We start from the raw sequence: 26179 nt of genomic DNA on the forward strand, positions 1-26179 counted from the left end.
TGACCATTTCAAATGTAAATTTTGAAGCAGTGCAGACAAACTGTAGCTTCTCATAATGAATAAAGTCTTTTTTCTTTATGAACATTCATTACAATTTCAGTTAAGGCAATATGTATGTATGTATATACTTCAGCTATATATGTTTTATGATCAAATTTCATAAATCTTGGAGAATGTATTGCTGAATTCACTGTAGTTGTGTGTTACTACTAGTACATGAATGACCAGCTCCTTCAGAGATGGCTGGTTTTATAGATACTACATCCTTCTTGTAATGAGCTGGCACTTTTTTTTTTTTTCTTTACCTTGGCACTTTTCATGTCTTAAATGCTTTTAATCGCATACTCCTTATATTACATTGATTATCTGAAAGAGTATTGCAGCATTAATGATCCCTGTTTTGTCAGTGTGAGAACTTAGCAGTATCCACATAAGATGTTATTCAGTATGACAGTTACTCAGTTTATACTTCAGGGAAGATATCAAAGCTAATATCTAGTTTGTAGTGTAAGTAATCTTTCATGATTATCAGTTAGGATGATTTGGGACTGCCATCACTGCAGTGGCTCCTCTATATTCAGCTTTTCTAAAGGGTTTATATTTCCGTTTGTTAATCTTTCTACTCTTCAATTGCAATTGCTAGAACAATAAATGTGAATATTTTTTGCTTCTCATTCTTACATCTATACTACAAATAATAAAGTCTAAAATATAGCTGCTATCAGAAATTGTCCTCTGATATGCTTTATCTGAAAGGATATGCAGGAGAAGATTGTCATGACTGCAGATTTATTGGATGTTTATGTGATATCTGTATGGTTATGTTAGTGTATATTGCATGGCTCTTCTTGCAATAACTTTAAAGTCAGGTAATGACTGCTGGATTGACAGGATAAAAGTAGTAATAATAAAAGAGGGGAAAAGAAGACAACATGCATTTACAGTTGAGACTTTTAAAACTTGCTTATACTTCCTCCAGGTCATACAGATACAAAGGGAATGTTCCTGACCTGACAACTTCAAAAATTTTGATGAATTACTACTTAGATTTCAGTGAAATATTTTCAAAGCTTCTTGACTTAATCCTCATTTACGACATTTGTACTTAGCTTCATTTCTCTGATTCTCAGAGTGACTGAGATACTATTATATGTGTATAAACAGTGATAAATATGCCTACAGCACTTCATGAACAAATAAAAACAAATTTCTTCTTTCATATCTGCCCTATACGGTCAAACCATATGAATAGATACTAATATACAGAGTCATTAATGACAATATTTGAAGGCTTCTATGTTAGCTAGAGCTGTATTTTTCAGTAAGAAGAAGTGCAAGACAGTAAATAGTGCAGGAGGAGGTCTTAAGTAAGAAAAGTGAAGAATGTTGGTCTCTATCTTTTATTAGGAATTCTTTCTGTAACTTTTCTGCTACTATCAGCCCATGGTCATTTGTGCTGGATTGATAAATACATGGCGAAATGTGGAAGAGCCACAAGCACTTCTGCTCTTACAACTAGCATGATTTGTGACTTTGCTCAGAGTATGTCTGACTAACCATTTGGCTAAAATGGCAGCACTATCACAGCCATTTCAGCTGCTATCACTGTCAATCCCAATGAAACTGAATGGGTGTAATTACGAGATATTTTAAGGAAACATACTTTATATAGACAAGACTTTTGAGGGCAGTAAATTCTAGGACACAGGGAAGGATGTGCAAGAACAATACTTTCCACTTCAAATTACATGTTTCAATGTCCAATTAGAAAGTTGCAGTTGTTTTAGTACTGACATCTGCTTTGTGTCATAGCAGGGAAATAGTACAGATTTTCATTCTTTTTTTTTTTTTGTTTTGTTTTGTTTTTACAGATTTACTTTGTTTTAATGGTATTTACACTTCACAGAATGAAAGGAAGAAAAATTTTACATCACCTTGCATGCCTCATATATTGTGGACCAGTTCTGCATGTAGAGTAGAGTTATAAACTATGGTTGCAAACTGGGTTGCAAACAAATTTTGCCTAAGGCATGAACCATAAATTAAAGTAATAATCATCTTTGTAAGAGACAACTTTTTTCCACTGCTCTTTTAAAATAAAAAAGAAAGTAGGTCAGAGAAATTTAGGATATTTTAGAGTATGTACAGTATTGTATTGTTTGCCAGTACCTAATTTACAATTACAGAGCTGCATGAATATTGAAATGATTCAGCTTCCCATTATAAATGTATGTGGCAGTTTGGTTGTTGATCAGTTTATGAAGTTAATGCAAATGAAACTGTCTTCCTGTCAGCATTTGAAATATATAATGCAGTCATGTTGTATATTCAGGGACAGGCCATTGACAGTCAATTAACAAGTTTGATTGGTATGTCAACTCATTCTTTTGAATTGTTAATAGTATGTTAATAGCATTCATTTCTTTGTGCAGTCCCATTTGCAGCTTCACAGTTACAGCTATTTTTTATGATTCTGAGTAACCTAAAATAGTGCCTTAATAATAGATTATTAAACACCTGTCTGGTGTAGCTTAGGGAGGTTTTTCTAGACTGGGAGTTTGCAGTGGATCCCTTTGATATTCAAATCAACAAATGATAGCCTTTTTATTCAAAACGTAAGTTCTTTTGATGGTTAGCTTGTTAAGAAATATTCAGCTCCAGTCTGACCTGATCTGGTTTCCCATGGAAAAGATCTGATGCTGTTTGAAGGTTCATAAATGGAATGCCAATGACAATTTGTTGTTGACGTTTTGCTGCCTCAGCCTTCAGATGCTGCTGGTTGATATGCCGCTTTAGCTTCACCAAATAATGCTTGCAGGTAAATGATCTTCTGATTGATCAGATAGTTTCAAAGCAAAGAGTTCTCTTCTGTGGTCTGTAGTCATGGTTTTTAGGCTTGGAGGGGTACTTTAAAAGATGCATCAAAGTTGACAGATGAATCTCGAGGCAAGGAATGATGGGAGACAGCAGAATTATGGGAATATTTTTTAGAGAATAGCATATTAGTGAGAGTTTTGAAGACCTTCAAAGGTCTATCAAGCCAGCTCCCTATAGCAGGTTTATTCCTCCTTTATAAAAAAATTTAAATTGGACACACTGGTTAACTCTCAGTTTCCTGTGTTGGGAAGGTGTTGAGCTGTAAAGATTTAATATTCTCTGATGGTGTTTTAAAGGGCTTACTTCACAATAATTTCACAATTATCTTTATCTGCATCCTGGGCCTAGTCCTGCAAGGTGCAGCACAGTGTCTGCTTCTATTAAATTTTGCATGAAATCAAAGCATGACATCACTTTACTAGGTCATGTTGTACAACGAATTGAATTCCTTTACTCAAACATCAGTGATACCATAGGTTAACATTACAAAAAAAAAAAAATCTCAGTTGGAATTACACTGTTTCTCCGCCTTTCTTCATATTACATGCATTATTCTTTCTTACCTATCTTCATTTCCCATTAGCGTCCTTCTTGATTCTAACACAGATATTATTCTGAAGAATCAGACTTGCTATTGAAAGTTCAAAACATACATTACAGAAATAGTTCATTTCTCTTTGGTTTGAGCATTTAATTATTCACTATCAGCGTGTGATATTTTTCTGCAAAAATGTGTAATTGTTTTTCTGTTGAAGAGAGAGATTTAACTCCTTTAGGCCTGAATGGCAGAAGCCTGGAGGTTGGTGGTTAAATGTTGAGAAGAGTTATATTGCCAAATGCAAACTCTGAAATTACACACTGAAAGGTGCTGTATTTTAACTATATTTAACTAGACTTCATAAGAGAGAATTCTTGCTGGTTGAATTTAAACCAAACTTTTTAAACCAAAAATAAAAATAATCTTTCCACAACACTCCAAAACATTACTCAGACAATAGAGGAACAGTTAAGTCATTCAATTTCAATCCTGTATGCCAGGTAAATATCATGTAAGATTATGCAAGACAGTTTCCATCATTAGTTTTGGTGTTTGTGCTTACCTTTAAAATACTGTGCACTGTTTGGCTGATAATTAGAAGTGCTTTCTGTTAGGCTGGAAGAACAAAATGTTAGACATTTGTATTGACATGCAAGGTCATATTTCAGTGAGGCGCCTATAATTTTCCTAAAATTATAAAGCAAAATCATATATTTAAACCGTTCTCTGTATAATTTGTACACTTTGATATATCCTTTGTTTTTGAAGAGGTGCTCTGTTGGTTATTTATGAAATTCAAATAGCAAGATTTTCCAGTAATGCCATTGATATTGTTTCTAATTCATCATTTCTGTGTTTAAGTAAGCTTTAACTGTTATACTTCAAAGACAACTTCTTGATCACATCTCATGTTCACATTAAGTTTCTCTAAGTATTTTTATTTTCAAAAATTTAAACTATTTTCCCCATGTGGTTTCTACTTTACTACATAACTTCTTATGAAGTAACCTGAACATTTCACTAAAATTGTGTTTGTATAGGCTCATCTTGGTCTAAATGTTCTGCAGTGTAAGGCTTATTTTGTATTAAGAATCATTGTTATTGCTAAATGCTTACTATTTCTGAAAAATAGAAGGTAACCATGACTCATAGAAGTTTGGAATACTTGGAATTTCAGTAAGTCGTTTCTTTTTTGGATAATACTGAATTATCAAGGTAGAAGTCTGGCTCAGGAATGCATCAGTTTTGACTGAACATTCATTGGAAAGCTTTTTCAGATCTTTGCTAATACTTTTTTTCTCTACAGAGTGTCTTCCTATCCTGTATTAACTTCTAGCGTACTGATTAAAACATTCATTAAGAAACAAAAAAATAATATTGATTCAAAAACACGCGTTTATTTAAACAAAGTAGAACACAAAGTAGGCACTGAGATGTGCTTCCAGGGTTGCCCATTGTTGCAACACTACTGCCATTACTGGGCAAAAGGAAAATACCAGAGAGATTTGAGCCTGGATCTCTGCACTGTTGCAGGTGATTATCCTAACCATTGAATTATTCCTTACTGCATTTTGCCTCTCCCTTCCTCATATTTACACCCTTTTAGTTTTAACACTTTACTATATGCCTGATATCAAGGGGCTTGATTCTACAATTAGTTTTTAGTAGCTAAAATAAATACTTCTATTAATAATGCAAACAAAAAGGACTAAGCACACAGTAATTCTGTCAGCACAGGATCTTGACCTCACTTTGTCGTGTAAGATGGATAGAGACATGATTGCATCTTAGTTGGCAAAACACAAAATACCTATTTAATTATTAATCTATCAGTTACTAATATACTGTCATGTAGAAAATTCCATGAAAATAGGTGTTATAAGAGAACAATAAGGTGATCATACAAAAATAAAGAAGAAAAAAACAGGAAAATGTATAATGCAAAACTCTAACTACATACCTAAATGAATATATTTTTCAGTGCAGTATATAATTATAATGCTGTCCAAGCATAAATATATATATATATAATTAAATTATTATAGGAACTTATTTTTAAATGGTACGTTACCATTTAGTCAATAGGTAACGTTCTGTCATGAAATGCTGCCAGTCTAAGAGAAAATCTGCCCTCTAAAAGGTGTGTCATAAAATCTGAGGACACAGCATAATGCTTTTTAAATTTCTGATTACACATTTAGGAATTTATTGATATTTTATATAAGCAAGTTGTTCACACTGCAGTTCTGATACAAAGTCAGTGCTTAAGGGTACAACAAGGAAAAATTATGAAAATGTATATGGATGAGCACAGTTAGTGTGTTTCTGAGATTATTGCTGTCTTTACGTAGTTTTCCCTAGTTTTATTTGTTTTGTTAGGAATTTTTAGCCTTTAGGTTAGGCAATTGCATCAAGGACATTACTTTCCTAATGAGTGTTCTTTTCGTATTTCACTTCACAAACACTGTATTTCTGTTTTTATATGAGAATGTATAACACATTGTAACTGTCAAATTACAGATTCTTTTAATTTATAAATTTGTTCGTGACTTACTGCTCAGAGCACACAGAATTTTAACTATTCCTCTTCTGCTGGATTTCACAGGATGTCTATTTTAAATTAGACCTGCACTGAATAGTCTTTGACATACATTAAAGTGTTTTAATTTTGATTATTATTTAAGTAGCCAAAGATATAAGTACAACCCCTGTTTGACTGAGTATACATAGAGGATAGGTAAAGTATGAAGCCACACTATATTGTTGGAATAAGAACTTTCAGCTTAGTAATACTATTAATACAATTAACTCTTTTCAAATAGATTCTTGTTTTTATGAAGCTGCTTCTTTCCTGTCTCCCAGTTATCACAAACCTTTATGATAAAGTATCCAGTGACATTCATGAAAGGCATATTTTTAGTAAGAATATTAGGCCAAGTGATGGCTGGGATAGAAATCTTTTCTGTAAGAATGGAATGTCATCATGTTAATGTGTTTCATACCCTGTGAATTACTGTAGTGTGATGAACAGCTTTCACCTTTCAGTACAGAGCATTTCCCTCTTCTGTTTGTAATCACACTAACATATTCAATGGTTATTATGAGTAAAGATTGTAAAGACAGGTAGGAAAAAAAAAAAAAAACCACGAAAACGACTCATTCTTCATCAGATTTTATGACCACAATTTTGATTCTTGTGTGCTGTATTCCAGAGCAGTTACAGCCTTGAGCAGTAGCACCCTTATAACCAACCATAAGGGTGGTTAAGGTGGTTGAAGTTGCCACTAGGTTAGTGGAAACATGAACTAACCTATTAAAAATTCAACCTAGAAATTTCTAGTGTGCCTTCTTGGACTGCAGTCATAGTTTACCCAATACATGAGTTTACTGTAAGTGGACATATGCAGTAGCAACTGCACTTAATGTGGGCAGAATATAATGAGATCCGTAAGTACATTGCACATGTCTGTTTAAAGAAAAAATTAGAGACAAGGTTTGTAATATAAACACATATAGGTATGTAAGGTTATCACATCACTTTGTCTATTTTCTTTATCTTCCTTTAGCTATTGTGTGTGGATGCAAGTACCTTATAGTTCCTCTCATATATATACTTTCCATTCCCTTAAAGCCATTCCCCTAAAGCACAGACAGAGAAAAATGTAGAAATCAAGGAGGGAGAAATGTCATGTGAACATACCATTTATTTTTTATTTTTATTTATTTTTATTTTTTTTATACAGAGCTGAGAAAGAAAGAATGCTGATGTTATAAAGCTATCCTCATCAGAATAAATTTAGGATAATAATCATAAGTAGTCGTAGTTACAACGCAATTTAACTGTGTGGGAACCTCAAATGAATGCTTATCTAACCTCTTGTAAGGTTTCAACAATTACCATTTAACAGAGGAAAACAAAATATTATTTTTTGAATTTCTATATCCTTACCCTAGCTGATTAAAATGTTTTTCATACTTCGAATTCAGCTATGTTAACCTATGAACTGAAAATCAGTGTTAATGATGAAATGTGAAAACTTCTGAAAAAAAGTACTTAAAAACTCCAAATAATCATCTGAAACTTTGATACCACTTGATGTTTTACAGCGTTTATTTTGAAATCATACCTCTCCTAAAGGGTATGGTACCACTTTCTGAGTTTTTAGAAAACTTTACTCTTTCATTAGCCAAGGATTGGTGTTACTTACCCTGGAACGAGCATTTGATAGATCTGATGAATCTGACCTTTTTCATGAGAACAGAGACAGTATCTTCTTTGTATTATACTGAACTTGCTTCTAGTAAAGAAGAGTTATGATTTCATATACAACGCTCAGCACTTCTGCAGTCAAGTTTTCTCCCTTGTTATGAATATCTGTATTTCAAAACATTTTTGCCATATGTTCTGGTGTAAGTTTCCATTTCTCCTAAGTTAAGTCTCGTTTTGATATTTCCTGCCTGTATTTCAAATGTGTCTGTGTCCATTTTTATTATTACAATTGGTTCACATTCTAATTTAGTATCCTCTATGGGTTTCATTACCATGCTGTTAATCCCTTCTTCCATTGACTTAATGAAGATGTTAAATAAAATCAGGCCTAATACCAATCCCTATGGCACCCCAATTCAGTATGCTGGCATTTTCATTACTCTCTCCTTACAGACTATCAGCTAGTTAACAGCATTTATAATTAGGAGAGTTAAAAATAATTTACAAAGATGCTGTATCAGATATTTTAAGAATTCAAATGAATTACAACTATTATACTCTCTTATCTATGCATATGTAATTGTAATTCAAAAATGCAGTCAACGATGTTGGACATAATATTCATTTTCTAAAAAGTTGGTATTCATTGCTCAATATTCCATTTCCACATTGTCATTTTTATCACTTTACACTTTTAGACACTAATCCTTTCCACCTTGTTTTTCTGGACCCTGAATATGCCTTTACTTTTCCTGATAAATACTGATTTTATGAAGTCTCTCCTTCCCCATCCCATCCCAATTAGTGTGGAATAGACTAATCTTAGCTCCTTTTTTTTTTTTTTTTTTTTTTTCATTTTCATTTGTCTTGGCATCATCATTCAAAGTGATACGAATAAGAAATGAGTAAATGATAATCAGTTTGGAAGTTTTACTCCCATCTTTTAGATAAGGTACACTTATAAAGCTGAGTGTTCTGCAGTTTTTCACAGTTGCCAGATTTTACTAATACGGTTCTGTGAGAACTTGTGATTTTTTTCAAAAGCTTGAGAGGAAATGGTAGGCTTTGTAAAAGGTGACAGATTAATAGTCAGGAAGACTAGAATTTCACTGTCCCAAGAAAGAAATGCATCAAGGAATAATACACTTGTTAGCTTGCTCATTTTCCAGTAGGGAGACTGCTCCTTTTCTATTTTGCAAAAAACATCCTTTTTAGATGTGAAGAGCAGTTTATCCTCTACGGCAATTAAGTCTTTGAACTGCCTATTATCATTTTCCATAAAGGAACAATATGTACCATGTGTGCCAGTATGGGACATTGACCAAAATATGCATAGTAAGTAAAGAATATTTTACCTCCGTTTTCTTCATTTCATCCCTATGTTTTGGAACTCCCAAGTGCACCAAAATGGGAGTTCAGGAGCAGACTTCAGCCTCCCTGCCATACCCACATAGATGTATTAGCCTTTTTCACCCACTTTATTGGGACCTTTCCTAGATATTTATAACTACAGTTGCTGACTTTAAAAACTAGGTTTATTTCTGTTTTGTGCTTTATACACCCCTGGAATGTGAATGACAGCTTTTGAGGTGTTTTTATGTGAACATTTCAGTTTGAATCATCACAGAATCTTTCTCTTCTGAAAATCAGAAATGTGTAGGTTTTATTGCTGTCAGTTGTAAAAATTGATTCAGCATTGATCAAGACTTAAAATGTAACCAACACATTGCCACAGATATATATGCAAATAATACAATTTTCTGTGATGAACTAGAACAGTTTTTTAAAAATGTTTTTGAAGTTGAAACTTACTTTCTCTTATGCTTTCTGACCTGATTGTCCCTCTCAAGTCTGCACATATAGCATTATGTTAAACTTCAATGGGCTGCAGACCTTCAGGAAGGTATTACACAAGATTGTCTGCTATAAATCCAGCAGAGTTTAAAGGCTCAATTTGAATTATTTAATTATTTGCTTTTTAGAGAATTGCAGAGGTGTTTACCATTGGGCAGCATAGAGTAGGAATAAGAGGTATTTGGATGTATTTTTGGAAGTCGATCTGATATTCATAATAATGAATATTGTGGCTTCTTCCAACGTATTGTTGATTTAGTAGCCCTTTTTAGAGAACTATCAGTTCTTGTGCATAGTACAGGACATGATACTTCGCTTTGCTGTGGTTTTCAATTTAAAAAACAACACTGTTTTTTAAAGGTGTGCTTCTAGAGTTAAGACAATGTGTTCAGTGCTAAATATGACCTTGTGGGACAGCATATCTTAGTTTTGCTAAACTACAGTTAACAACAACAACAAATGCAAAACAAAACAAAACAAGTTGTACAGCCTATTTTACATCCATGACATTGCAGTATTTTACTTCAGTTCTTAATACAAAAATGCTCTGTGGATTTTTGTTGTGGCCTAGCAACCCACAAATGTAAGTTCAAAGAGAAAAATTCAAATCACACTCTGATAATATAAAGTGTAATTGTTAAGGACAATGCAAGGAAATGAGTGTTTTGTAGTCTTGCAGGTTAAGCGATCAAATAGATTTTGAAACATATGAAGCTCCATCCCAAAATGAGGATTAGCAGGCTGCGGTCACAGCATTTGAAAACTGAGTTATAAATCTCTGAAAACTGTGGAAATGTTACAGATACTTCAATAAGATAGCAATAACAGATGCTATTGATTAGTTATACTTTTTTGACCATACCTAAGAAAAGATTATTTTGTTTTAGGAGAAGTTCTGCAATTTTGAGGGTGATAGGCAAGCATCTTACTAAGCTATAAGTAGGTTTTTATACTTTTTATTATTATTATTATTCAAGGCTAATTATAACTTCTTTTTTTTTTTAAATTTTTCATTTAGGAATATATCCTTTGTCTTTTAGCTTATGATTCTGTATTCGTTTTCTCAAAAGAAAAACTGTTTAAACCGTGTATGATCAACTCATTTCTGGCATTTTTAGCCTACAAATGTGTAGGCGAAATAGTTCAAGAAAAAACATGTGCATCATGTTGAAGTCTGTGATGTATTAGAACCATGTCAGTTAGGTGTAATTTGTGTTCCTAGTGTGAACTCAAAGCCTTTCAATTACCATTGTCTGAACGTTACCTTTAAAACTTTATTCACAATAGGTAGTTGAATAAAAGATTTCACATTGCAAAAAGCAATTTTACCATCATTAGCTAAAATAAGAGGGCCCTAGGAAGAAAGGATTATCATATATTAAATAAAAAGTTCACCACCTTACAGCTTTAATCCCGTTAGAAAAGATGATTTCTAGCTAACTTAATCAGCCAGAGGTCTTTATTGCCTGGAGTATTAATTGATTTAGGTCTTCATTAAGGTCAGAGGTACACATGGCTGACCAGAGGCAGCCTATTAGCACATTGTCAGTTATGCTTATTTACATTGACCGAAAATAATGGTAGGTTATTTCACTGTTGGGTCAGAGGGTCACTGAATCTTTTGTGTACCCTGACCTGTTAAAGGGCAGCAGTCACTCAGATACCATACTGCATTCAGAACAAAGATTTGGTTGATTACATATTGACTTAATCCCTTCCAAGAAACATGTGTTGGTTCATATGGTGCAAATATTAACATTGTCATAAAAACCTATATGTGAATGACTGAATGTCTCTTAGAATTTTTCTGCACTTTATATATTTATGCCAGTTAATCACCAGTAAGTTTTAATAATACCAGCAGGAAAAGTTTTATAAAGTTTTTTATAAAGCCATTTGTTGTTGGCCTTTAATAACAACAACAACAACAACAACAACTTGGTGCAAATCTAGAGGTATCCTGTTACTTCTGTTCCTTTCCAAGTAGCAATAATTATAGCTTTCTCCGGTTAATTAACAGCTTAACTTAGTCCTTATGTCCAATTAAGTCTGTTTTTCTCCTTGTTTCTTTTCCTGAATTATATTTTGTGGGAGGGATCATCCTGAAAATGCAGATATGTTGTGTCCTTTCAGTGACTTACAATATTGTTAAAGACTTTTCCATGAGATAGAACAATTTGAAGTGGCACCAAGCATCATTCTGACTTTTCCTTTCCACTGTATCCTGGAATGCTTTCATTCCAAAAAGTGAATTCCTGAATTCATAAAAAATGAATGCAAGAAGGACAGATAGAAAAAAAAAAAAAGTGAAATAAAATTATTTGCTGCTGTGCCTTCTTCCCTCCTCATTGATGTGACCTAGCTCTGTGTTAGACTTATCTCTAGCAGCACAAGTACAGTATGAAAAGCAGTAATTCTTAAATAAGAGCTTAGCATTCCTATCTGTATGAATTGCCTACTTTGAGGTTCTGGTTGTCTATTGAATTTCCTTGATTACTTACAGTTGTGCTAACTGAAACAAAGAACTGCCAAATTATTGTGCTAGCTTGTCAAGACTCACCTTTCGTTTAACTTGCAGTGATACAAATGAAAATGAAAAGATAAAAAAATCTGTAATTGCATGGGGCTCCATGTATAAACTGCTAGCCTTGCTCAAACTATATTGGAAATAAATTGGTAGAAGTGAGCATTTCAGCAGTACAAGTTTTTTGTTTTGTTTTTTGTTTTATTTTATATTTTTCTTTTGTCCAATATTTAATGAAATTTTAGCACTGGAAATATGTGTATTGGCTACAGTGAAAATTAAATCCTCAGTGTATGAATACATATCCATTATATTATAGTTTTGTTTCTCTGCTGAATTTCCTGGATATGCAAGTCCTCTAGACTTGATACACTGTGAATCTATAGTCTGAAAAAATCTTCTGTTATCCTTGAAGATGCTCCAAAAGGATAAACTGTTGCAAAGTTCTAGCAGGGTTTTGTACAACACTTTCACAACACAAGGACTGACACCATACATTGTGACATCTCCTGTTGTAAGATTTCAGTACTGTGAACAAGATATTATGAAGTCTTCCCTGTTTTAAATGCTTTTTATTCTGCTAACAATTTTGTGTATAATGTTTCAAATATTCCAGAGACAACCTCTTGAAATCTGCTAAAACAGTGTTTTTACTGGTTTGCTGCTTTGCCCCTGCTGATTGTTTATTTATACTTGCTTTTCATGACCAAGTCACTGGGAAAGAGAAGAGGAACATCCCTCCCCCTTTCCTTACCCTAAATTATGTCCTCCTGAAGTACAGTTGCTGAAAACCTGTGGCCTCTTTTGATCCTTTTTCCCTCTTTCCCCCTTGTATCCACCCTTTCATAGCATGGTGGCATGTTGAGAATATTATTTTTCTATTAATTGCATCTTAAGATACAAACAAGTATGTTAGGAACAGAGGGGTTTTTTTAAAAATATTTTTTAAAGAACTCTGCAAAATTCCCACTGAATCTGAGCCAAAAGCAGTGCCAATTTTGCTCAAATCCTTCAGAGATTTTTTTGACCTTGCTTATGACCAATGGGGCTAACTGTATCAGAACTATCCAGGATACTTTAAGAAAGTGCTATCTTGGTCCGTATTTCAAAACACTGACAGATATTTTATCGTTAATTAGTATTCATATTATGTCTCAAACAATCTGTTCAAGAATAGGGGAAGTGAACTGGTTGAACAGCTCTTCTGTCTACCTAATAATTAACATGGGTGATGCATGGAAAACTAGGAGCTCAACAGAAAAAAAAGAATAAATATTGCTAGTGTGATTTTTTTTTTTTCTGTAAAAGTATTAACTACCTGTATCGGCATTTTCGACTAATAACATGAATTTCACTTAGCAGAGGTGAAAATGGATGGCTTACTTTAAAAACAAACCTGTGCCCCTCCGAATCATATCTTCCTGAATTTGTTTCTCATCTTGTCAGTATGCCACTTGGTAGCTGGCTGGACTCCCTTGTTCAATGGCACATATTTTAAAATAGCAATAAAAAAAAAAAAAAAAAAAAAAAAAAAAAGACCATTTGTTCCTATAAACTAAAATATTACTTGCATATTTTTTCAAAATTCAGGATTATATATAGCATTATCAAAACAATATTTCAGATATTTTAAACAATTTAAATAGTTGATGAGTGTCAGTTGATATATTATGTTTCCTTTCTGCCTCCTCCCCCTCTTCAGCTGCTAATCATAGAACTTGTATGCCAAATTGTATAAGATACTCTTCCAATAGTTACATGTGTGAGTCTTTTGTGAGACACAGACAGTTACGAGGACAGATTTGGAGTTGCATATGGGTCTGTCACATGGTTTGATTGCCATGTCTTCTAGGACACAGATTTCTTTTTTAATTATTCTTAATTCTGAGGAATTTTTACAGTTTATACAGTAAGTTCTGGAAATTTTTTCCTGAAGATTCCTTGCACAGTCCATTTTCACTCTCTTTACTCATTGCAAATTGCTTTCTGTGCAGACTTCAAAGCTGCTTACGCCTACCTTACTTCCCATTTCTATACTTAGTTTTCTTTTGATTTGGAATAACATTCACTGCCTCACTGATCAGGAAATGTACTGACTTTCTAGAGAAGTACAGAATAAGAGGATGAAAAGTTTTGATATTTACATTAAGATTTTATAATAAATCTTTGAGATGTCTGAATAATAAGAATAAACATTTCCTTTGCTGTCTGCTATTCAGAAAGTAGGTCTTCAGAGTGTTGCCAGGAAGATTTAGGAAAATCAGCCCAAAGTAACTGCATTGCAGCTCAATTTAGCATATATTCGTGGCATATCTGGCCACCCATTTAATTCAATTTTCAAAAGTTTAATCCATCTCTTTAGTTAAATAACACTTTTTTGCATCTTATTTTCAGTCTGTAATTTCCTTTTACCTTCTGGACTGTCACGATTTTTATAATATTCTGAAAGAGAGCATGCATCATCACTCTGAAACTGAACACTGAAACAAATAGAACACTGAAAAAATGGAAGCTTACTTAAAAGAAATCAAGATGACAATATATTCAATCAATATATTTAACCATGTTGGGTCATCAGTGTGATCCGGCAGCAGTAACAGTCACTAACGTCAGATATTATTTTGAACTGACGCATGCATCCATGTACTAGCTGTTAAAGTTTATTACAGTGCTGTATTCGTATAGTATATATAAATCCTTATCAAAAATGACTGTTAGAATGCCATGTTTGCAACATTTTTAGTGATGTGACAAAGGATGGCAAAGAAGAGTGGTGTTGGGAGAAATTACTTGGAAAGGTGAAAAATGCTTCCTTTGTTTTCTCTGAATTCTCAGAATCTTACTGTTTTATTTCTTTTTCCCTAGGTTGGAGATGTTCTCTACTGTGCTGGACAGATAGCTCTAGTACCTTGTACTATGCAGCTTGTTAGTGGCAGCATATGGACAGAGGGTGTAGTTGCCCTCCGTCATGTTGAGAGAGTCCTTCAAGCTATGAGCCAGAAGACGGCACTCCATCACGTCATCACAGCAAGCTGCTATGTAACTGACAGCAAGCACGTTCCTGTTGCTCATTCTATATGGCAGAAGAAATTAAGAGAATGTAAAAAGGTAGCTGTGATATCCATTTTCTTCTTTCTGGGTTGTCTTTTTTTCCCCCTAAGTCGTGTAGTAATATCAGAATTTTCTCTGTACATTTCAGAGGGGTTCAAGTAAAGCTAGTATAATAACGTTTGATTGAGCTGTTATGTTCTGGCTCATAAGTGGCTGTGCACAATTGAGACAGAAAATTTCTTAATAGAAAGTTACATTCATCACTAACTTTGTTTTAATTCCCCAAAGCAATATGTTAAAAAACTCTTAAAGAGCAGCCAGTTCCTTTAGCAAAAATGGGAACAATGCTATATTTGAATTACCTCTGCCCATATATTTTTACATAATAGGAACTGGGTATTTTACTTTAACTTTTTATTACTTGTTCTGTTGAGATATTTTTTTCCCCATTCTTTCTTACAAGCAATATTGTCATGACAACTGAGTTTAGCAGTTTACTGCTTATTATTACTTATTATTCAGCTGAACTTCTAAGACCAGGATGGCGTGTGGCAGTCTGTTGGTTCACCCTAGATGATCTCTAATAGCATAATAATTTCTCCAGTGATTTATAATCATACTATAATAATTTCTTTTTTGTATGTACCATAGCCGCAGAATACTCTGCAAGCATTAAATTGCCCAAAAACCTTAAATAAATAAAATGTAGCTACTTCATAAATGGGTAAACAAGAGTAGTTACTGCAGAATTGCTATGCAACTTAATATAACTTACTATAGTTTCTCAGGGAGATAAATGGCTTGTGTTAATACTACCACAGAAGGAACAATGGTCCCAATGTCTTTTCCTTCTGTTTGCTTTCACTTTCAGTCTTTGCACTAGGCACTTGTCACTGAGTGAAGAAGATGTAGGCTTTGTATGGAAGTTGACACAATCAACCTAGATTTATTAATAAAGTACCCTCCTGAGTACCCTCCTCCAAGACCAAGTGAATTGAATTTGAAACATTCCTAGTCTTCTCTGTAGCACTCTAAGTCTGCTAAGATATGATTGTTTGTGTTTTTAATGTGAAATTTGTTGGTTTGTTTACACCTTCCAATTTCTATTCAAGGCCAAGTGCCGGGTCCTGCACCTGGGGCGCAACAACCCCAAGCAGAGCTACAGGCTGGGAGATGAGTGGTTGGAAAGCTGGCTGGCCGAGAAGGACCTGGGAATACTGGTTGATAGGCAGCTGAATATGAGCCAGCAGTGTGCTCAGGTGGCCAAGAAGGCCAACAGCATCCTGGCTTGTATAAGAAGCAGTGTGGCCAGCAGGTCTAGGGAGGTGATTGTCCCCCTGTACTCGGCTCTGGTGAGGCCGCACCTCGAGTACTGTGTTCAGTTTTGGGCCCCTCGCTACAAGAAGGACATGGAGGTGCTCGAGAGAGTCCAGAGAAGGGCAACGAAGCTGGTGTGGGGTCTGGAGAACAAGTCTTACGAGGAGCGGCTGAGGGAGCTGGGGTTGTTCAGCCTGGAGAAGAGGAGGCTCAGGGGAGACCTCATCGATCTCTATAGGTACCTTAAAGGAGGCTGTAGAGAGGTGGGGGTTGGTCTATTCTCCCACGTGCCTGGTGACAGGAAGAGGGGGAATGGGCTAAAGTTGCGCCAGGGGAGGTTTAGGTTGGATATTAGGAAGAACTTCTTTACTGAAAGGGTTGTTAGGCATTGGAATGGACTGCCCAGGGAAGTGGTTGAGTCGCCATCCCTGGAGGTCTTTAAAAGACGTTTAGATGTAGCCCTTAGTGATACGGTTTAGTGGAGGTCTTGTTAGTGTTAGGACAGAGGTTGGACTAGATGATCTTGGAGGTCTCTTCCAACCTAGACGATTCTGTGATTCTAGGGCATGCTGTCAGGTGTTTTTATATGTTATGGTATTCTTGGTGAATGCCTTGGTGAAAAGTTGAATTTTACAGTATATTTGAAATAGGTCAGTTATTAAGATCCTTGTGTACTAAAAATACACCAAGGTAGCTAACTTGCAGTGTACAGTAATAACCTCACCTTTTGTAGTGCTGTTGAAAAATGGTCATACCTTTCTATGGATTGGTTTGGAAACAGTAAAAGTGAATTAGGAAAGACACATTCTTCTAGACAAGACATTATTCTAGTCACACAGAAGGCTATACCAATATTTTCAAATTCATGAATGCCCTAGGTTTTCTTTTTTCCTGTGAGGGATGATATTCCAAAGCTTGTGTCATACTGAGGAAGCCCTCAGCCTTGTTTTTGCTAGCCATATTTATATCAGATCCTAAGACTTTCTGCAGAGATATTAATATAGTTCTTAAGATAATGCTGTCTGCCATATTTAAGGGTTTAGGCCGATGCTACAAGCTTTAAATGGAAACAGCAAGTATGACACCAGTGCATATTCAAGTATATCTTAGTAACATATTATCTTAAGGTAAAGTGTTTTAGATGATTTACTGTCTCATGATGACTTAGAGGCAGTAATTAGAGACATTGCATGTAGTGGTAGTAGCATTAAGCTAATTCAGCATAGAGAAATTATTGTCAGAAAGTATCCTATATAGTCATTTTGAAAAGCTGAGAATGTTTTTTGCTATGCGACTGGTTAATAACATGTACCATGACCATGTAGCCTACATGCTTTCTCATTTGTAATACATACAGACACAGATTTCAGGGCAGATTGGTAGTATTTGCCAGTTCTTTGAAACTTTTCAATTTTCCAGATATAATCTTTTAGGTCTCCTGTAATAGTCTATGTACCAGCGACTGTTTATCTAGTCTTTCCTTTCTCTGACTTAATGAGATCACTAGGCAGTTCTTTCAGCTACTGGAAAAATACCCCATGAGGTTGCTTACTTTCGGGTTTTTAATAGTATCTGTCTCTTATCACTTCCTGATTGCTCAAGCCATAGTTTAAAAAATGGATTGCTGCCTACACTCACTTCTGTGAAGAGTTAGCTGCCTAACGGGTTTCAGGAATGTTTAAGAAAAAACATCCTAGAAGAGCATCAAACAAGTCTATAGGATGCTTATCAATCTTAATCTGTGCTTTTTAGATCATATTCATTAATGAAATTATCAGAAATAGCAAAAAAATAAATAGCAGATGAAGTAAAGAGTGCCACAAAATGATCTAAAAATGCTTTGGAAAAAAATGTAAAATAACAGTGGGAAAGAGATGTTTTTAGCAGCCAGATGTTCCAATTTCCCTATCATTTTGTCAAAAGGAGATTCAGAATTGAATTTTTCCTCAGGCTAAGCATACTTTTTGATTAGTAATGTTTATGTGCACAGCAAAGGATAGGAAAAGATGTACCAAATGCTTCTGCTACGGAGAACCAGAGGGAGGAATTGTCCTGTCCTGAAAATATAATTGATTATGTAATTGTTAATGCAAATAGATGTTCATCAATAGGTTTTGTATTGGAGGAGAAGTGCTAGCCAGTAATAGGAGAAATGTTCTTTTTGTCTGATTCCATTCTCAGAAGATGGAAAATGGTAAAGTTTTCTGATAAATTATTAAATTGCACTTGTCCCTAACTCCACAGAATCACTGAAAACAGGAAATGTAGTTTTCACACCTCTTAATATTTTATTTGAAGTAGCTTGTAAAATACTGTCTTACTGTGTGGAAGCCAGAACACAGTAGCTTTACTCTAAAGGCATCTGTATTTAAAAATATAAGTAGCACATCCCTTATTTGTCTTAGTTTTTGTTTTTTTGTTTCTTTTTGGTATACCAACACTACTACAGTTAGTTCTGTTAGATACAATGACATGAAATAACACTCTGTTTTCTGCAAGTAAATTAAGTCAGCCAAACCAAAAAGTATTTTATTATTCTTGAACTTTATTTCAAGCAGCAGACAAGGGCATGAATCAATAGCAACCTACAGATTGTTTAATAAGAGCAAATGGTGTCTCAATTGAAATTGTTCTGCTTCTGTCATCCATGGAAATAATAGAGACTGTGCAAACAAAACAGTGAAGCTCAAAATTCATTTCTTGTAAACTAGACATTATAAACCATACACTTAATTATGTTTTTAAGAAAGATTTTAGACTTCACAGTTCTGTTTGATGAATGTTCTGGGTTTAATAGCAAAATGATGGTGTATTATGATTGAGGTATTTGTATTTAGCACACTGACTAGATCATAGGCATCAAAATTATTAGCATTCTGTCACAGTGATGTCTGGTAAACATCCTCTACCTAAGTACTACTGGTCAGCAACTTCAGTTGAATCATTCTATATATTTTATATATAGGGACTGTATAAACATATTTCAGTGTCGTTCCGTGCTACTTGTACAACTCCTTTCCACTGCTGTCATCCTGCTTTCCCTGGCTCCAGATGGTCGCTGGGTGTCTGTGCTCCGGTCCCTGTTCCCTGGAGCCTTGCTGCTCCAGTACCGCCCTGAACGTTGCCTCCCGGAGCTCCAGACACCCACAGCCATCAAGGATCATATTCATAGAGCTGGAAGCTGGCCCTGGCCCCTGTCTTCTGCCTGCATCAGTTGGAGTTGGCATGTTATTGGAAAAGCCATTTGGGGTGGCAGAGGAGACAGAAATCTGGTGGAGGGATGGAAGGCTGTAGCCTCGAGGAACCCACTGTGGAGGAAGAAAAATGAGTGAGGAGGGAAGGATAAGAGAGCAGCCTCAGTGAGGACTCACTCCAAAGAAATACTAAATCACTGGGCTGAAAAAAAATATCTCTGGATCAACTTTGTGAATGTACACAAGAGCGATTTCCTTTGTTAAAACTAACAGGGTGTTGTAGAAACTGAAACTAGAATAGGGGAGTCTAGGTAAGCAGTTAAGTTCGGTGGATGGACAAGAAAGTTTGCATCGTTGTTAAGGTTGTTGTAGAAATTAAAGTGAAGGGAAGCAGTAGTTAAAATCAAAAGATATAGAGGCTGCAAAAATAGAATGGAGACAATTATGCAAACAAATAATCAAAGCCAAATCCTGGGAAACATAATTGGAAATAACAAATCCAAGTGCCACCCTTCAGCAGCTTCCACCACCCCATTTTTAAGATGTACTCCTTCCATAGTCTCTTCAGGAGTCCTAATAAGTTTTAAGTTCTCACCAGCATACTTTGGAACATTTTGACACTCTCAAGGAGATACCTTCGGAGAGCTTCTTTAATATACTTTTCAGAAATAGTAACAATTGTGTGATAGTGTGGTAGAACAGTTTCCACCTAATCCAGTAGTTAGCATATACAGCTTTTTTTTTTTTTTTTTTTACTTTTTTTAAAAGTAGCAAAAAAAAAAAGGAAAAAAAAGGAAAAAAAAAAAAAAGCTTATAGCATCGCTAAAACTTTCTGGAAGAAGAACTGACAGTTTTCCAATTAAGTCTCATCTTGTGTTTTTCTTTACTTCACATCTCTTAATGACAATGTCATGTAATATGATGATTTTGTAAGTGGTTTTGCTAACTCATTCAGCAGAGTAATCAATAGAAAAAAATAAGCCAGATGGGTTGTAGTCCATTTGTATTGGGTGGGACAGATGGTATTATTGATAGATGGAAATATTCCAAATAATTATTGTATAATGATATAACAGTGACTGTGCCTGCAAAATTTTATTAATTTACTTTTTGTACACACTTGATTCAATGAGGGTTGAGTTGTACTGTTCGGATAGAGCTCTCACTATATTTAGTTCAGAGCTGAGTCCACTCTCTACCTTCTTTTCCTCCTCCCTATGGGCTTTCCATGCAGAACCATCACTGTAGTAATTCGTTAGTGTATTTTAGGTCGTGGATTATACTTCTGTCTGTGCAGCAGACTCCACTAGATTAATTGAGATGGGCAAGATCGCAGCTACTTTTTTCTACCTCTGAATGTCTGCTCTTTGGTTTGTTTTGTTATTCTCACTGACATGAGGAGAAACATGCTGTAGTGTCTCAAGATTGCAGGCATTCCAGCTTGTTTAACTGCTCTGTTTTATTATTCTTACATTTTGCTAATCCCCAGCAAGAGTGGGTATAGCTAGACCAGTAAAATAAATCAATTTTGATAATCTGTGTAATAGATATTGGCTTTGGCTGTTGCTGATCAAATGTACGTTCCATGAAAAAGTATTAGTAGTTCAATTTTTCTCTGAGTTAAGAGCACATTAACTCATTTAAAGTTAAGTTTGGAGGCCTATTGCTGCTTTTGAAATATAGTTCTTGATAAACATGACTGAATGATAAAAATGAGTTTCAGCTCATATTTTGATTTGATGTTATACAAAAAAATCTGAGGCAGATTTTCCAGAACTATCTGAAATGTTATCTCTGATTTCTTTGCTATAAAAAGAAAAATGTATAGGTAAATACTTTAGCAGATTTAGTACTCAATGTTTTGTTACCACCACAAAGTTTCGCATTGCCTGTATTTGTGAGTAATCCCAAACTATTGGTGAAGGGAGATTTTGGAAAGCTGGATGAAACAATGAAAACAATAGTTTTTTGTTAAGAATAGAGGAGAGGGTTGCATAGAAAGACATTTCATGTAATTGCAGGATTATTAAAAGTTCTAAGACCACAACGTTCACTCTGAGTTATTTTGTTAGGCTGCTCCCGCTGTATTTTCTATAGTCAGCCATGAAAAATCTACCTAGCAAAATACTTCATGTGACGTGAAAAAATGTGTGTGTTTTGGCTTTTATAACACAGCTTTTGCTTGTTTGTTTGTTTGTTTGCTTTAGTTTTAGTTTTCTGGTCCTCTTTTTCCAATAAATTGCTGAGCAAATGTAGATTTGAAAATTCTCCTACCTACCTTCTTCTAACAAGAGCTTTCCCTTTTTATGGTAAGAATTCAACATGAGTGGCTGTGATTCTGTGGTTGTTTCAAATCCAGCAAAGAGTGCTAGAGCTGACTTTCATGCTGTCAGGAATGCCAGTCAGGTTGTTGACAATGTGTGTCTTAGTATCACATGATGCAGAAGTGATGGAAAAAAGATTTGCAATGTTTGATCTGATATATATATTATGAATGGGTTCCTTGCAGCACTTGAGTAGCTTGGTGCCAAATGTAAGTAGCTAAATTTAAACCCTTTTGTCCAGATTTACAAACTGTTTAGATGTCAAAAGATGTAAATTAGCCTGAACCAGATATATTTTTTAAATATCTCAGATCAGGCATCTAAAAGCCTCTGGGCCCATTGTAGGGAACACCTGCATTGTACCTTCCTTGACGCCCCCACAAGTACCATTCATACTACCATACATCTTTCCATTTTGCCTACAAAAGTTTGCAGAGTCGCAGGTAGTTATAAACAAGTTATTTCCAGAACCAGAAGCTGTCTAGCTGTGTGCAGTGGTTTCTGGAGTAATTATGTCTTCAGTACACTCATTTAGAATGGCACCATGGATCTGTAAAACAGCAGTGTGCTGCATTGTTCAGATGTGCACGTAATATTTGAAGTATGCAGACTGGCATGAATTTAAATAAAATTAATGTATTCTGTGACTCTTTATCCTAAGTAGAAATAGATTATGCTCAAATAGTGGAAGTCACAGCTTGTTCTTATTGCAACAGATTGAACAGAGTTAAGATTCTTTTTACCTATGGAGAAAATTACCATAAAACCTAAAAGGAATATAAGATAAACAAATAAATAAAAGCTTTCCATGAGAGGATATGTACTTTTTCAGCATCGTGAACAGATTTTCTAAGTCTGTAATATTCAGGTACGTTTTTGTATATTTTATCATACATACTAGTTAATACTTATGTTGAATACAATTGTTATACTTCCAAATAGTTTTGTAAATTCCGTGCCCTATAGACAATAGCGTAGGTAATACGAGTTTAACTGGTCTTCTTTTACTAGCTTCTCAAATAGAATAGTTGAAATGTAAGAAGAAAATGAATGTTGTAAAGGTCTAAATGATAGATTAAAACCCCACTACATTTACACTGTAGAAAAATCTTGCATGGACTAATTAATGTAATTGGTAATTTTAGCAAAAGCAAACTAAATATTTTTGAAAAGCATTGCCACAAGCCAGTAGCTATGCCTATCAAAAATTCCATAGGAAGAAAATACATGTTTCTGTTTCCTTTTTTTCTCATCAGGTTTATAACATTTATTTTGCTACTAGATGCTATTTTGAGTGTTCTACAGTTTGATGTATTAAAGCAGGCTTCTTTTATGGCCCATGTTAAGAACAAGCAGTGCATTCAAATAGCACAGTGGTAGTGGGTCTTTCATCTTGTGCCTGGTGTATTTCATTTCCCCTGTGTTAGGATTAAACAAAGCTTTTGTATTCATTTGAAGCGACTGTAATGAGAATATTTAACACAGGTCAAATGCAGATAGTGGAACTCTGGAGGTCCTTGAAACTATTCTGCCTTTTGACACCTGGCCACAATGCAAAGTAAAAGAATTGCCACCTTCCTTTTTCTTAAAAAAAGGGAGATTATAATGCTGTATTTGTAATATTAGTGGAAACTTAATGAATTTTAAAAGGAAAATCGTCAACAGAAAGAACAATGAAGCAGTGCACATGTTCTTAACTAAAGCCATTATTATAAAATGAATATATGTATAAACATAAATAAACATATGATTGCATAAAGTTCTAAACAGTGTACATGAATTTAACCTGTTGTAGAACATAAACATAAAATATGAACAACATAAGAAAGGGGAGGGTTTCTTACTTGTGTGAATATTGGTGTAGATAGATAGAGATAAAATCAAATCCTCAGCTGGTATAAGGCAGCATAACTCTCTGACTCTCATGAATTGATTTACACCAGCTTATATGGCATTTACAGGTAATATATACATGCAAATGAATTTTGTTTTTCAGTTAGACACAGTGAAGAAACACATGTCAAGTTGTTCAGGGTAGTAAAGAGCCTAGTTCATCCAGGTTGACTGATTTTCCCCTGGAGCAGTCCCTTTATAAGAGTTTTTTGAGTGATTCTTCATCTCCTTTGCTGAAAATATTAATTCTGCTTTGAGCCTGTCACTTTTGTGCTAAGCAACAGGGCATATATGCATCCAGTGTTTTGCTCAGATCAGAGCCTCTGGTCAAAAGTCTTACTTGTGATGGCTGTGAAAGCCATTAGCAGAATTTCAACCCAAGAATTTCAGACAACTGATACCTGTTGTCAGTGCCTCTATATAGAGGGTAGGATGCCATTTTGGTTTAAAAGTGTTGAAGGTCCTATTTTCACTCAAGAAACTTCCCTATTAAACTGCAATCCTAATTACATGTAGGGCACTTTAGATCTCCACAATGAAGGAACCAACCTCAGGACATTCATCGGCTCTGGAATTCTGTTCTCATCCAGATGAGTTAATCCTGCTGATCAGGACCAAAAGAACAGCCAGATTACCACCTCAGCCTCCGTGTTTTACTTACAACTGATCTGTCCTAAATCTGCACTACTTTCCATTGGAAATACTGTCTTACTAGCGTATAGTACAGTCCAAGGGATCCTACTAAATTCCAGTACTTGATTATCTTGATCTCTGGTTCTCTGTGCTGGTCATAACAACAATTCCATTCTTTTCCCTTCTCTGAAAATATCAGAGTGGCTTTTAAATCCTGTGTGTGTATATATATTTAAATCAATTGTAGATATTTGATTTCCCTACTCAAAAATGTCAAGATAAAACAAAATATATATATATATATATTTTTTGTACTCCATTTTTAAATGAGTATGTAAGACAGCCTAAAAGTGAACTAGCATTATTTGAAATCTATTTAAGTGTTTGCATAACAAAAACAACCAGTGCTAACTGGTCCATACTCAGTAACATGCATGCCAGCTCAGCAGTGAATAATCACTTTCAGCTTCCTCTCTGTATTTATTCAGCTTCATGGATGAAAATTAAAAATGCTTCCAGCTGTTGTGATACATGTGTATAGCTCTTGTCATTCCTTTAGTTGTAACACAGCTGGTAACACTTGAAATCTAACTTTGATTTCATTTTAGACATTACTCAGTGTTGATATTATGGAGGTCTTTATGCATCTCATTTATGAGCACCTTTGTAGAAGCATCCTGACCATCTCCTGTAGTTGACAAAGTAGTTAACTTCTTCATATATCCCTATAAAGAAGGGAGTGAGCCTCAAAGAGGAAAACGTAACTGTTAACTGATGAAAATACTAATTGTCAATCATTTCTAATTAAGTCAGTAATTTTGGTAAAGTTTTGTCATAATTTGTCAAGTGTATCTTTGCATGGAATTGTAGATATCTGTTCAGTAGTGCATAGTCTCCCTGTGCATGTTCTGCAGAATGACAAGGGGAGATGTATAGATATATATTTTCACTTTCCCATCTTCCCCATACACATATATATGCATATGGATAAATATACATACATACCCAAACACATCCATGAATATGTATTTGTATTTTCCATCAACTTTTAACTGGCATATATATTAATACATGTTATGTAAAGGCATTTTAACTCAAGCTTGGCTTATCGTTTTTAGGTGCCTAAAATCAGTTATCCTGAAATTCCTGTCATTAGTGGGTATACTGGGTCTGGCTGGGGTGGAGTTAATTTCCTTAGGCAGTGGTTGAGAGTACAGCCAGGACAGCTGACCCAAATCTATATTTCATATTATTGTTAAAGGTGTTTGTCTCAATGAGTGAAAGTCTGGCAATTAATAGAAGTTTAGGAGTGCCACCAGAATTTTCAAATTGGTTTTCTTCTGCCTCCAGTAGCATCACAATTTTCTTCACTATGTACTGCAAAATTTAATTACAGGTGTAACAGCAGTAGCCAATGGTGCTGTACGTCTGCTGGTGAACTTGTGACTGTAGTTAGACTATGTGGGGTAAGGCTGACACTTGGTTTGAAAATTAGCTCAACAGCTCAAGTTCAAAGTTCAGAAGGAAAGTAGACTTTCAAAGAAAACATCTTTGCAATCAGGGTCTGAAATTTAAATTCTGAATCATAAAATCAGCTAACCTTAATGCCCAGAAAGCAGATTTTGACCATTAACTTTTCTCGTTTTCTGTCCCATTTGGGTACACATTCTCAAATGAATTTCAAGTGGAATCTTTCCATCTTGAACGTCCTTAATTCAGTTCAACTCTCTTTTCTAAGTGCTTATTTTTGACACTACACATGAA

At 34.8% G+C, this 26179-nt stretch overlaps 1 protein-coding gene across 11 annotated transcripts in view; it reads left to right on the forward strand.

The window, feature by feature from the left end:
• The window catches only part of DPH6 (diphthamine biosynthesis 6), a 198423-nt gene that overhangs the window by 122866 nt on the left and 49378 nt on the right, over positions 1-26179 (forward strand). For all 11 annotated transcript variants that reach the window (XR_005820312.1, XR_005820314.1, XR_005820313.1 and 8 more), the window contains exon 13: positions 14869-15111. Coding sequence is in view for 8 of the 11 variants with exons in the window: in XM_040558782.1 (XP_040414716.1) it covers positions 14869-15111 (243 nt within the window). In the remaining 3 variants the exon portion in view is untranslated. The remainder of the gene's footprint in view (positions 1-14868; positions 15112-26179) is intronic.

The sequence above is a fragment of the Cygnus olor genome, chromosome 5 (genome assembly GCF_009769625.2).
Source record: "Cygnus olor isolate bCygOlo1 chromosome 5, bCygOlo1.pri.v2, whole genome shotgun sequence".
NCBI lineage: Eukaryota > Metazoa > Chordata > Aves > Anseriformes > Anatidae > Cygnus > Cygnus olor.